The 14,050-nt window shown below is 41.0% G+C and overlaps 1 protein-coding gene across 4 annotated transcripts in view; it reads right to left on the bottom strand.

Moving 5' to 3' along the window:
- Positions 1-14,050, bottom strand: part of RALGAPA2 (Ral GTPase activating protein catalytic subunit alpha 2) — a 341,643-nt gene that overhangs the window by 297,214 nt on the left and 30,379 nt on the right. For all 4 annotated transcript variants that reach the window (XM_028123771.1, XM_028123769.1, XM_028123770.1 and 1 more), the window contains exons 2-3: positions 10,061-10,171; positions 4,897-4,946 (exon numbers count right to left, since the gene is read on the bottom strand). In XM_028123771.1, the coding sequence (XP_027979572.1) occupies positions 4,897-4,946; positions 10,061-10,171 (161 nt within the window). The remainder of the gene's footprint in view (positions 1-4,896; positions 4,947-10,060; positions 10,172-14,050) is intronic.

The following is a 14,050-nucleotide window of genomic DNA, read 5'->3' as shown; positions in this document are numbered from 1 at the left end:
AACAAATCCCATGTGCCATTAAAACAACCTCTTAACTACCTAATATAGAAGGTTCTCAAAGTTATTTGACCTTGAGGCCCATTCACCAGGTGCCTTACATTTCCACACCAGCCCTCCTTTTCCCCTATGTAGGTAGCTACCTCAAGGGCTGCCACCAAAGTATCCCTTCTACAAAGGGCCATTCAGAATTTTCTGTGACTCAGGTCATTACTGGAGCTCTGGCCTAAGTCCATTGTTACCCATGGATGCTTCCGTTAGTATGAAATGTAATGTATGCTCAATGAGGGCAGGGGGTTCTGTCTGACTTGCCCACCACCATATCTCCAGCACCTGGAAATGTGCCTGAAACACGTAGCTGGCATCCAATAAATGTGTGTAATAAATGAATGAACTATACAAGAGTAGATACATATTGGTAGACATGGCCCGTGGAATACAGCTTTAAAAGCAGAAGAGTATTGAGACTCCTACATGGTAGGTGGCATGGCACTGAGTTAAGAAAATGGGTTCTACAATGAGACCAGAGGTTAAGTCTCTATCTACCATTTGATAGATGTGCAATCTTGGACAAGTCACCTAAAACAACAAAGACCCCAGTCTTCCATTGATAAAAACTGGGAAGGCAGAATCCACTTCAGAAGGAAAGGATGACACAGGATGGCCATGTACAACACTTACACTGTGGTCAAGATGGCCATGTAAATTCATCTTACGGGGTCCCACACCATCATCCCCCACTGCCACTTGAAACACATGGCAATGACAGATTAAATATATTTTTAAAAGAAGAGGAAAATTAACAAGCGAACCTCAGTTAAAAAAAAAAAATGTGACAAACATCCCCATGAAGCAGCAACCAAAGTGATGCACAGAGTTGCAGCCACAGGCAAAGGTGTCTGGAGGTCAACCTCAATGAGTACAAGTGCTCCTGCTGGAGATAAAGTCAGACAGAAAGGCCTGCTTGCTGCCTGAAACCGCAACTTCAACTGGGCTGGCAGCCTTGATTGCACACCACTTGCTTCATCAGAGCACTGTAAGGTCTCCAGTCGCTCATTACATCTAAACACTACTGCCTCCTTTTGCAAAGGATCCCTTCCAGATCTCCCCTGACTTACAGAGACAGGCAGCAGGTCTCCCTACACACTCTCCTTCCGAGCCTTCCTCACTCTCTCATCTCTCTGCTTTCTTCCAATCCACTTTTTATTTATAGGCTATCTTTACATGATATCCCTTCTGTGATTTAACATGTCTTAATAATTTTACCTCTTATAAAGGAAGCCTTCCCCAATTATTTACACCTTGATAAGTATTTACCTCTGAATCCTCATAAACCACCTCTTTATATGGCAGTAACTTGTAGAAAATAGCAATGAAGTTACTTAATTTTCAAAATGAACCATACAAATTACAACCTACCTTCTAAAGCCAGAGACAGAAAGAGAACATAAGCATAAACAAAAGTAATGCTGGTTCATTATTCATTCATATTTACTATGCAAAATGAAAGTTTTATGAAGCTTTGAATAATATATATTTGTTCTATTATATAGGCAACTAATCCTCTGTAGATGGTAATGTATCTGTAATAACACCCTCCCTAATCTAGAATTTCTGGACATGAGGAGAGGGTATTAAAATCTCCTCTGTGGGAGGTATAGGTCTCTGTCTCTGACAGGCTTTCCTGCTACAGGACAAGACTTGAAATTAGTGACACCAAAGATAATTCTCAAAACATTTCTGGGCTTTACAGGACATTGGGAAACTAGCAAAGGACTTAAAAAATGGTAGGAAAGGAAGTAAGAAGAAGGAAGTGGCCAAAACCTGATCTGTAAGCAACAAGCTCAAGAGAAACAATTCAGGGTGCCAGAGAACTAACGCCAATTTCACTGCAGGATCTCTAGATCTAGATGTCTGTGCCCTCCAGACCCCAGTTCTCACCACATGGTACATCTGAGGAACTGAACCTGAGATTCCCTTAAAAAACCAGAACCTTCAAATGGAGCCAAAGTGGTTCCAACCAAGAACACTCCCAGCCACCTGGCAAAGAAAGACAAACCCTCCAGAAAAACACAGGAATTGAAACAGATTAAATCTATGTTCAATTAACTCTGGTCTCAAAATCCCACCACAAATCATGCTAGAAAAGAAGCCATTGTGAGAGACAGCAGATTTAGGCAAACCGAAGACTTTACTTAGATACTGGAATGATCAGATACAGAATATGAAATATTACATGTTAAATGTTTAAGAACACAAAAGAGGTCTAAAAAGGAAATACAGGAAATGCATAGATACCAAGCAAGACAAGAAATCTTCAACTAGACATTTTGTGGTGAAGCTACAGAACACCAAAGACTAAGAAAAAGATTTTAAAAGAAGCCAGAGAGAAAAGGCATTTAAAGGAACAATTAGAGAGGGAACGGAGTTTAAAGCTGCTGCAGTGGTAAGGAGAAGCTAGTAAAATGGTACCCGTAAAGGGTGACACAAGTATTTTACTGCGACTACTGCTAATACAGTGTCTAATACACATAACAACTGAAGACAAGGAAGATTAATCCAGAGCAGAGAAAATTTAAAGAATTATGACCCTTAAAAGAAGAGTTACGCCAAAAAATTTTAAAACTCTGGTGTGATCAAAAATTCTTAGAATTCCTCAAATTCTTAGAAAAATATATAATTTACCAAATCTGAATCAAGAAAAAAAGAAAACCTGAATAATCCTAAAATCATCCTAAAATGATTAAAGAAATTGAATGAGTGATAAAAAATAAAGGACCAGTTTCAGAAGGTTTTTATAGGAAAAACTAAAAAAATTCTAGGAACACATCATTCTAATCTTATGCAACTGTTTTATAAAATAGAAAAAGAAATACTTGACACCAGGTTCTACAACCTTTATATCAGGATCATTCAGAAACAATGTGAGGAAGGGAAATTTAGGCCAATCTCAGTTGTGAAGAGAGATCCAAAAATGCAAAGTATTAGCCTCCAAAATTCAGAACTACAATTCACCACATTTATATTCATGAAGAATCATCACATGATTATCTCAGTTAATAAAGAAAAAAAATATATTTGGAAACTTCAAAACCTATCTATGACTTTTTATAAATCTTACCAAACTAGAAATTGAAGCAAACTTAATCTGATAAAGTGTATCTACTGAAAATTTACAGAAAACTTCATTAATAAAACATCAGGAGGCCAGGGAAGCCCTGAATGATGAAACATTAACAGAACTCTTTAAATCAGAAGCAGGATGGCCATCTTTGTTGTGTCTATTTATCCATGTCCTGGAGGGCTGGGCCAGCACTCTAGGACAAGAAAACAGACTAACTGGCAAGCTTGTCATTATTAACAATCTGACTGTCCACCAAGAAAACAAAAAAAAAATCTGTACACAAAATTTGGAATTAAATAAATCATACATACATATTCACTTAATCCAGCAGTGGGGATGGAATGAATGAACTTGAGCTAAACTCACAAACAGATAAATCTCAGAAATACCGTTGAATGTAAATAGCAAGCCACAGATGATTATGTACCATGTGAGACCATTTTTATTATACTCAAAACCAAACAAAATTGCGTTGTTTAGGGATATGAATACTTGTGTTAAAAACCATTTTTAAAAAAGAAGGGTAACAGCATAATGCAGAGGAGTGACTGCCTTCAGAGGAGAAAAAGAACAGGATCAAGGAGAAGCACCCAGGTAGCTTCTAGTTCTTAAAATGAGGGAGGGGAGTGGGTATCAAAAGAATGGACTTTAGCACTATGCTTCAAAACTTGCATATATATTATAGGTTCTTTAGTAAATGTATCAACTGCTACATAAATAAGATAATTTAAATTAATGGGATAGTTGAAGCAAATAATGGTTAGTAGATACATAATTAAGAGACAGGCTTAATTAAAGCTCCTGTTAAAGACAGCTCCTCTGTACGAATTTCATTCACAGGAGGGTTACCACAGGAAACACAATAACCACCATAAAATATACAGTGAATCAATGTCTCTTACTCTGGGGAAGGAGTACAGCCCTCAAAGGAGAGAAAGAGGAACCACAGTCGCTGAGTGCCAGCCATGAGCCAGGTACTGGGCAGGGGGTCTTCAGATCTGTTTTACTCCAAAAACCCAAAAAGTCCATGGAGAGCCTTCTCCCCTGGCCTCTCCCTCCAGCCAGCTCCATAACAAATATACATTAGGTCTTCCCTTTACAGTCATAAAGTTGATCTCACACCAACCTAAGCACATGTCTCTTCAAACCATGAATAATTTCTCGATAACCAACAATTAACTTTCAGAACCCACAATTTAGTTCTAGTGTAGCTCTGAAGGTATCAGTAATCTGGCCACTTGTCTAATAGACGCGGACAAGACTTTAAGCTTAATAGATCAAGAACCACACCCAAATATATTGATCCAACTTTGAAAAGAATATGTGATCACACATGGACACACAGACACATACAAAGATTACAATGTCACTAGTAGTCAGGAAAATACATACTGAAAACAGTGGGTTTTCAACATGTCAGTTTGCATATATATAAAAAAAAAAATCATCTCCAGTGTTGGTTAGGGAAATTTACACACAACTTCCATATAAGTGTCCATATAAGTTTATATGACCTTTTTGAAAACAATTTGGCAATATCAGTATTTTAAATGTGGATACATTTCCATCTAATAACTTCACATCTAGGTAACCATACAGGAAAAATTCTCCCACATGTTTGCAAAAAAAAATTAAAAATCCCAAGAATATTCTTTGCAGGATTGTTTGTAAAAGTAGAGGGAAGGAAATACATGTCCATCATTTTTTATGTCTTCAAGTAAAATTAAAGAGCCAACAAGAATCTTAAAAGCTAAACAAATTTAACAAACACTTACTTCAAAAAGAAAGAGGATGGAGTCCAGCTCCTCCCTTTGTGACTTATTCCCTGGAATATACCAAAAAAACATTAGTTATCATGACAATGCATAAATTTTAGGATATTAAAAATTACGTTATCTTGAAAACATTTAAGCTTCAACATACACTCATTTATTCACAAACTACCAGGAGGTAGCATGGAATCCGTGTCAGGAATGTAGATAGATACCCAAACCACACTGCCTGAGTCCACCTCTAGCAGAGCCACTCCTCACTAGTTGTTTAAACACAGCTTCCACATTTTCCAAGTCACCGTCAACCCATAGACGGCAATTTATCATTTCTCAATTCGTTACTTATGAGCTCAAATTATGAAGGAATGCACAGCAGAAGCAAAGAAAGCGTTCTACCTTTTTTGATGTGAAGAGGCACAGAGCAGTCATAACCATGAAAAGCCATGCATGTCTTCAGGCCATGTGCACTTGTCCTTTTGACAGTGACAATAATAGAAACTACAAAACCTATAGCAGCCGGTTACATTTATCGTCCAGTCTCTGTGCCAAGGGCCCTGTGCTAAGTGCTTGCCATTCAGCATCTACCTTAGGAAGCAGCAAACCTTTTCTGTAAAGGGCCAGACAGTGTATATTTTAGGCTTTACAGGCCCCTCCTGTAATCATTTTAACTCTGCCATGATGGCGCAAAAGCAGCCATGGGTAACACATAAATGCATGGGTATGACTGTGTCCAACAATTTATTTGCATAAACAAGCAGTCAGCTGCAAGTTGTGGACCCCTGATATAACGGAATCCCCACAGCTCTATGAAGTAAGACAAGATGGCATATGTTCATTGAACAAATACTAAAGAATGTCTGTGTCAGAGATTCTTCCAGGCCGTGAGGATACAGGAGTGATACAAAACACAACAATCCTTGCCCTGAGGAAGATATATTCTGGCTGGAGGAGGTATTCAATAAATGAGAAAACCAAGAGGGAAGGCTAATGGGGAATGCCAAAATGGGTGGTATTCAATTCTGACCAGGGAAGTCAGGGAACACCTGGCTGATAAGATGACATCCGAGCAAAGATCTGAAAAAGGTAAGGAAGGAAGACACATAGACACTTGGGGGTAAGGAAATAAGCCATATGGACATTTGGGAGAAATTTGTTCCGGGCAGAGGTATTGGACAAAGTCCTTATGGCTGAGCAAGCCTGGCATGGTCAGGAAACAGCGAGAAGGCCCTTGTGTCTGCAGCGAAGGGGGAGAACTGCCCCAGGTGAGGTTAGAAAGCAGGTAGGGTAAAGGCAGGCAGGTAAGGTGGTCTGAGGCCATTGTAATGACTTCCAGAATTGGGACGCTATTTGAGGGTATGGAGTGCTGAGTCATGATGTGATATATTTTCAAAGCATCACTCCAGCTGCTCTTCTGAAGAGACTGGCAGGGGAGGGGGGGAGGGGGAATCACAAGTGTGGAAAGGGGTAGACCATTTCTGAGACTAACTGCAATAATCCAGGTGAGGATAATGGGAGCACCAGCATTACCGGCACAGGCAGTGAGAAGAGGCCAATGATTCTGGATGTATTTTGAAGGCAGAGTCAATAAACTTGGGTTTTGGCCTAAATAATGGAAGGCTGAAGTTACCACAAGATGATTTCATTACTCATAGCAAACATTTTCCTTCATTCTGTTGTTTTGGTACACTTTCTTCCTGGTACTCTAATCAAAACACAGATTGTATTAAAAGCAAGAAACTTTAAAATCTCAACCCTATTTTTATTGGTTCTTCATTATGATTCTTTGTAGTAGACTGTAAGAATGCAGAATTTTTCCTCTTCTATCAAGAGATGTCTATTTCTCTATTTGCATCGGAGAGGCATGTAACTTGCTCTGGCCAATGTTACATTAACAAATGTGAGGGAAGCACAAGCTTGAAAAGCCTTATGCACTCTCTGAGCTTGGAACCCTAAGGCCAGCATGTAAAGGAGCTCAAGATAACCTGCAAGAATGGAGTGCCCTGGTCAACAGCTTGCCAACTACAAGACACATAAATGAGGCCATCAACCACCAGCTGATGGGAGAGGCATGCACCAGCCTAAACCAGAAGAACTGCCCAATAAACCCAGAAAATTGTAAGCTAAATGACTGGTTGTTTTATTAAGGCACTTAGTTTTGGGATGGCTTAAAATGCAATTTGTTATGCAGCAGAAACTAACTGATACACTCTTGAACAAGTACATTTTCTTCTAAAAGGACAGAGAGAGCAAAAGAGGGTTAGAAGGAGGGACAGAGGAGCCTTTAAAAATGGGGTGTTTTTGTTGCAGGGCTTTTTAAGACAAGGGATTCTAATATCTTTCTTTGCTATTCTGATTACCCATAATATCACACTTTTTTCCTCCACACACCTGTGAAAAAAAGTTAAGTGGGACAAAACTAGGGAACAGGATAAAAACCAGATTGTTTCATATTTGAATTATCTACCAATTTGGGAAAAAAATTAAGCTCAAGATGTATGTCAATTTTTAACTCACAGGGGAAAAACTGAGCAATTAATTGAAAAACAAAAAACAAAACCCCTTGTTGGCATCCTTGGGCACATGGCCGTATTTGACTTGATGACCATCCAGAACCTGGAGCATTCTGTACGACTCTGAGCCATCTGGTCTGTGTCCAAGACCACCACCAGTGCCTTGCACCACGTTCTTTCCCCTCCATGCCTGATGTCTGCCTCAGGTTCTGCAGAAGCAGTCAGGGCATCCATACACTCTTCTCTGCATCCTCTTCTGTATACCTGACTCCGTCTCAACTCATGTCCCCCATCACCTTGCACCATCAGTCATCTCCCTTTAGCCAGCCTGTAAACAGGTAAATGCAGCCTGTAAAACCCTCCCCTGACCAAGGTACACCTTAGGCTATGATCCTCTGTCTTCACCGTCAAACTTTCTAAAAGGATATTCTTGTGTGTAGCCTCCACGGTCTCACCCCTAGTCACTCCATCTCTCTGTCTGGCTTAGGATCCCAGTACTCACCTAGACTTTTGTCTGGCTTAGGATCCCAGTACTCACCTAGACTTTTCTTTCAGTACTCAGTGACAACCTCCTCAATGCACTATCACTTCCTAATCCAGCTGCTCCACAACTTTTTGCATCATCAAACGTTGCTGACATTTCATTTCTTGAAATTCTTTCTTCTCTGGGCTTCTATGACAAAATGCTTTCCTGCCATCGAAGCCCCTTCTCAGCTCCATACACTACTCCTTTATCTTTCCTCTTTATCTGCCCAATAAAAGGACTTACCCCAAATCCTACTGTCACTCTCTCTACAAAGAACACGTCCCTTGGCAACAGCATGATTGCACCTCTCTTCTCCCAAGCTCCCGTCCCTACATTTTTACTGCCCAGCCAGAACCTACACCTGGGTGTCCCATGGGCATCTCAACTTAGACTGCCCAAAGCTGCACTCATCCTCCTACCTCCTGAACCTGGCTTCCCTCCAGAGTTCCCACTACTGTTGTGGCAGTTTATGAACCAGACTCAACATTCTGAAAGCATATATGCACCCCTATGCCTACTGCAGCATTACTTACAATAGCCAAGATATGGAAGCAGCCCATGTCCATCAACAGAAGATGAAGTGGTACATACATATAATGGTATATTACTCAGCCATAAAAAAGAATGAGATCTCGATATTTAAGACAGCATGGATGTACCTAGAGAGTATTATGCTAAGTGAAGTAAATCAGACAGAGAAAGACAAATACCGTATGATTTCACTCATATGTGGAGTCTAAAAAAAACAAAACAAGTGAATAAGCAAGCAAACAAAAAGCAGAATCAAGCCTATAAATACATGATGGTTGTAAGAAGGAAGGGGGCAGAGGGATATATAAAATGAGTGATGGGGAGTGGCCTCCAGTTATGGAATGAAAAGGTCATGGGGACAAAAGGCACAGCATACTGAATACAATCAGTGGTACTATAATAATGCTGTACGGTGACAGATGGCAGCTACATTTGTGGTGAGCATAACGTATCGACTTGTCAAATCACTACGTTGTACATCTGAAACTAATGTGATATGGTGTGTCGACTATACTCAAGTAAAAAAAATACTTTTTTAATAAATAAAACTGAGGTAGAAATAAGTGTGCTAACATGTAAGGATTTCCAAAATGGACTACATGAAAACAAATAAGAAGGTGATGATGGCAGCTAATACTTACTGAGCACATACTATGTGCCATACTCTGTCCTGAAATCCGAGGATACATGTTAACCTGTTTGATGCTGACAGGAGGAAACTGAGTCAGAGAGATGTGCAGTAACTTGCCCAAGGAGAAACAGCTGGAAGGATAGGGCCAGGATCCAAACCCAGTGTGGCTCCCCAGGCTACACTATCCTGTCACCTAAATACAGAGCAGACTGTGCAGTGTGACATTATTGGCTTGATTTTTCAAAGAATATTTTATATAAGTATATAAGGGTATAACCATAAACAGATATAAACATAATACATTAATAACACATATAGAAAGAAATGCATGAAACTTTTAATAGTGGTTGCATGCAGAGCAGGACTGGGGGTCTGGCCAAAAACATACGGTTCAATTTTCATTTCAAACCCTTTATTTTTTTTTAAAGATTTTATTTATTTATTTGACAGAGAGAGAGAGAGCACAAGCAGGTGGAGTGGCAGGCAGAGGTTAGGGAGAAGCAAGCTCCCCACTGAGCAGAGAGCCTGACATGGGGCTCAATCCCAGGATCCCGGGATCATGACCCGAGTCAAAGGCAGACACTTAACCGACTAGGCCATCCAGATGCCCCATTTCAAACCCTTTAGTGGAGTCTGAATTTTTTTATAGTGTGCACATATTACTTTTATGTCTTTCTTTTTAAGTATATTATTCCTGTGGAACTCATGACTTCTGCGGGTTTCTCCTTCCATTTTCCCTGTAGCCATTTGTTGTTCAATTAACAGCTGTATGAGAGAAGGTTCCAGGGAAACAAAGATGCTAACCATTGCGATCTCCCAGCTTTGCTAAGAGTCTGGCAAGAAAGGAAGCTTAAAAGCATATAACTTGTGACTCGTGACAGACAACCTCTAAAACTTTCTGAACGTAAAAAAAAAAAAAACAAAAAAAACAACTTCGTATATAAAAAATCTTTTTGTAGAAATGCTTACCTTTTAACTTCAAACTATTTTCCAGTGTTATAAAATTTTCATAGAAGATGAAATATATCTGAGAATAGTTGGTCTCAAAAAACTGCTTAAGATCACTTGCATCCACATTATCTGAAAAGAAAAAGTTACCATTATGACAATAATCTTACCAACTGTCAGATCAAATATCAGAATTCACAAACAACCTTTTCAGAAATGAAGGAAAGTAAAAACTAGTTTTATCCCCCTATGAGACAAAACAGAACAATGACAATAGTATCCCCACCCATTTGTTCTCCACAAAGAGATCTTAGTTGGCCTAGGGCCCCTCCCGCACAGGCAGACCCCTGCAGGAGACAGATTCAAGGGTATCAGAACCATGGGGGCACAGCTCTCAAACACCAGCTAGAAGGCCAGAGGTTAGTACAAGTCTGGGGAGGAACAAGATGCCTTCCTGTTGGGGGTGGGGAATAGAAGTTCAATGAGGAGAGGGATGGGGTTTGTACATCTGAAAAACAATTTTGCTCCTGGAGTCCTACATGGCCCAGTCTCTCCTCCTTCCCAGCTGACCTGACACCAGCTCAAGAGTACTAGCAGGCACTCCCCAGCACACCCACCCACTTCCACCTTGGCCACTGATCAAAGCCTTCCCTCCCGCTCCCAGGTGAGCTGTTCCACTCCTGTTTGGACACAGGGAAGCCCGCCATGTGTTCCTAGAGTTGCCCTGAGCAGTGTTTCTCCCTGTTGCACCAGGTCTGCTCAACCAGGGACTGCAGGTTGTGCAGGGAGCTTAGCCCAGCGGTAACTGCTGGGGTCCAGCAGCAACAGAGCCACTTCATCCAGGGGCCCGAGTATCCCTCACAACTCTGGTCAGAGTACTTATCCACTGTCAACATACCTTTGTACATTTTCCTTGGCTGTACATTTTCCTTGGCAAACAGATTGGTTGTGCCATTTAAACAGGGTCCTGACCAAGGTGTTAGCTCTTGGGAAGAATACACTAGTCATCTCGGGAAAATTAAGAACAGCTTCTTTGAATTTTGCAAGGATTACTCAAGAAACAAATGTGCTGCTATTCAATCTATGATAAAGTGGATTCAACTGAATTTTGGGGTCCTAATACTGTGACTATATATGAACACATCCATTACTATATTTAAGTTCTATAAACTTAACACTAATGCTGGTGAATCTAAGGTGTTGTTTTCCTCTGAGAACCACAAAGGGGTTTTCATACCAAAAAAAAACCTGACCTGGTTCTTTGAAATAATGCGTGTAATGTGTGTAAAGTTGTATCAGCTGCCAATTTCACATTCTATTTTCTGCCCCAAAATAATAGCACAGAGCAATGGAAGTTCCTAGTAACTAACAAATTTACCTGTGTGAAAGCAGGTAGCAATGAAACTAGTCTTACATTCTTATGAGCTACATAATCTTGCCAAGGAATCCTTGAGTATCTTCCACAGAATGTGCACTTCCAAGAAAGGATTCTGTTCATTTTTACCCCAATATGAACTGCTGGCCCACCCACTGCTAACTGTTCCCTCTGAAGCATACTTCACCTGCCAGCTCCTATTGGCATTCACTGATAGCTGAAACATCCCCAGCCTGCCCAGAGACTAGGTCAGTGCCTCTGCTATTGCCCCACCAGCTAGTTCTCTCTGGGTCATAAAACATATCTCACTTTACTTAATACCTGGTGGAATCCCTCCCATTGGAATTCTTGACTTAATTCTGAAGGAATGATAGGTCTTCTCTGTTGGAGATACTACCAACCCTACAGAACCCTCAGTCCATCCCATACGTCATTACGTCCTCTGCACCTAGCACAGTATTTATCTAGTTCAATATTTTCTTGAAGAGTTGAAAAAAAAGAAATGGCCTGTAACATATATGTATGTTAACACATATAACATAAAACGATAGGATAAAGGCCACAACGTGTAAACCATTAATTAGATCATATGCCTATAGGAAAGAAATGGTCTCACCCACTTTCAGATCCTGGGTACTATCAAGAAAGAGATTTCACCCCTCTGCTGAGGACTCCAGATTTCACCCTGCAAGCTCTACTCTCAAAGCCTGCTGCCAGCTGGATTTCTCCACCTGAGGGACTACAAGGCTCCTCAAATCAAACATGTACAAAGGAAAGTATTGTTCTCCCCTCAAATTCTATTCTTCCCTCAGGGCCCGCCACCCACCCAGCTGCTTGTCATCCCAGGTTCTTCTCAATCCTTCACAGCCCATCTCCGGGGTGTCAGTTCTATCTCCAACATGCTCCAGCACTGGGTACTTCAAGCCCTCCTCGGCCCTGCCTGGCATATGTCACCATGAATCCTCACCCAGACTGCAACAAGCCCTCTGCCTGGGCTCCTGCTTCCACTCCTCCCCTCCACAGGCCATCCTCCACCATGCAGTCAGCAGAAAGACTGAGCATTGTAAATTAAACCAGGTCATTCCTTCACTCAAAACCTCCCAGTGGCCTCCAGTAGTACTTATAATCCAAACTCCTGACCACGGCCTACAAGGCCCTGTGTAGTTTCCTCCATTCAATGCCAACCTCATTTCACAGCACTCTGTCCTTCACACCCTACATTCCAGCCATCGTGGCTTCTTTCTATTCCCTGAATTTCTCAAACACGTTCTCCATTTGGGGCATCTCTCGTATGCTGTCCCTACCCCCAGATCCCCATATAGCTCATTCCTTCTCATCCTTCAGAACTGGGATCACACATTACCTCTTCAAAGAAACCTAAAAGTGCCCCTGTATGTCACTCTTCACATGCCATCCACTCGCCCTACCTTCTTCCTTCACAGGCTCTGCAATGGCTGGATGCCTGACTGCTCACCAGTGAACAGGCCTTGGATATATAATGCCATAAGCAAGCAAGCAGTTTCCCTGGCATTGAGGATGTGGGTGCACTGACACAGCAATATGACACAGCAAGGTTACTAGGTGATCGATGACTCCCTCATCTTCCCTGGGTCCCCCTGGGTCTATCAGAGATACTCAAATAGAGCAACCTGAACAAAGAGGGTTCTAGTCAAGGTTGAGGAGCACTCATACGGACTGAGGTGCTCTCATGAAACCAAAAGTCCAGAAAATAGCCACTTTCCTCCTCAGCCATTCTGTATCTTTCTTGTGGATGAGGTATGAATGGGACAGAACTTCAAGTACCCACCATCAAGACCGTTAGATACCTTTCAGGTAACCTGATACACAGGGAAACTAAGAGCATGACATCTGTAACACATTCAGTTTTATTTATAAATGTGAGGACTGCTCACTGGTCTAGGAGTCCTCTTCACATGATTCCCTCCTATAGCACTTAAGATTCATTGATTTCCTTCTTCACTGACTGACACTCCACTAGAATGGAAGCTGTATAAGGTCAGGAATCTCATCTGATTTGTTCACGGCTCTCTTCCTAGCTCCAGGAACAGAGTTTGGTACCCAAAAGGTACTCAAGGCATATTTGTTAAATGAATAAACAAAAAATAAATATTAAATATTTTATATATCTCTAATTCAATAACTGGAAGAACTGATTTGTCTGATTGTTTAAAAGCAAGACTCATCAGATGAATATTTAAAAGTAAGCCTAGACCTTGAAGGAGACCACAGATACTGGAATTTAGTTTCCTGCAAAAGGGAACAGAAGAAAATTAGAACGGGCTGATTTTTAACAAGGCTAACTTCAAAAAGCATAGAGATGAGGAGGAGGGCTTTGTTCAGAAAAAAAACAATGAACAACAAACAAACAAAACAACTATGATCAGAAACATCCTTTAGGCAGATATTCTTTATCAATTCACTTGAACATTACTGAGCCAGTACCCATGCCAACTTGCCTTGAGCCAAGTGCTAAGAAATTCAAAGAGAGTAAGACACAGGGCCTTCGAGGGTACAGAAGTAAGCAAGTAATGCAAAAGGCACCGTGACCAAAGCTTACGCAGGGTATCAAAGCAGGGAGTAGACAAAGCCACTTGGGGAGGTTGGGAATATTAATT

Source organism: Eumetopias jubatus, unplaced genomic scaffold, assembly GCF_037043125.1.
Source record: "Eumetopias jubatus isolate StellerSeaLion01/CBP00866 unplaced genomic scaffold, mEumJub1_p1.0 scaffold_9, whole genome shotgun sequence".
NCBI classification, from domain to species: Eukaryota; Metazoa; Chordata; class Mammalia; order Carnivora; family Otariidae; genus Eumetopias; species Eumetopias jubatus.
This window is presented reverse-complemented; position numbering and strand designations above follow the sequence as displayed.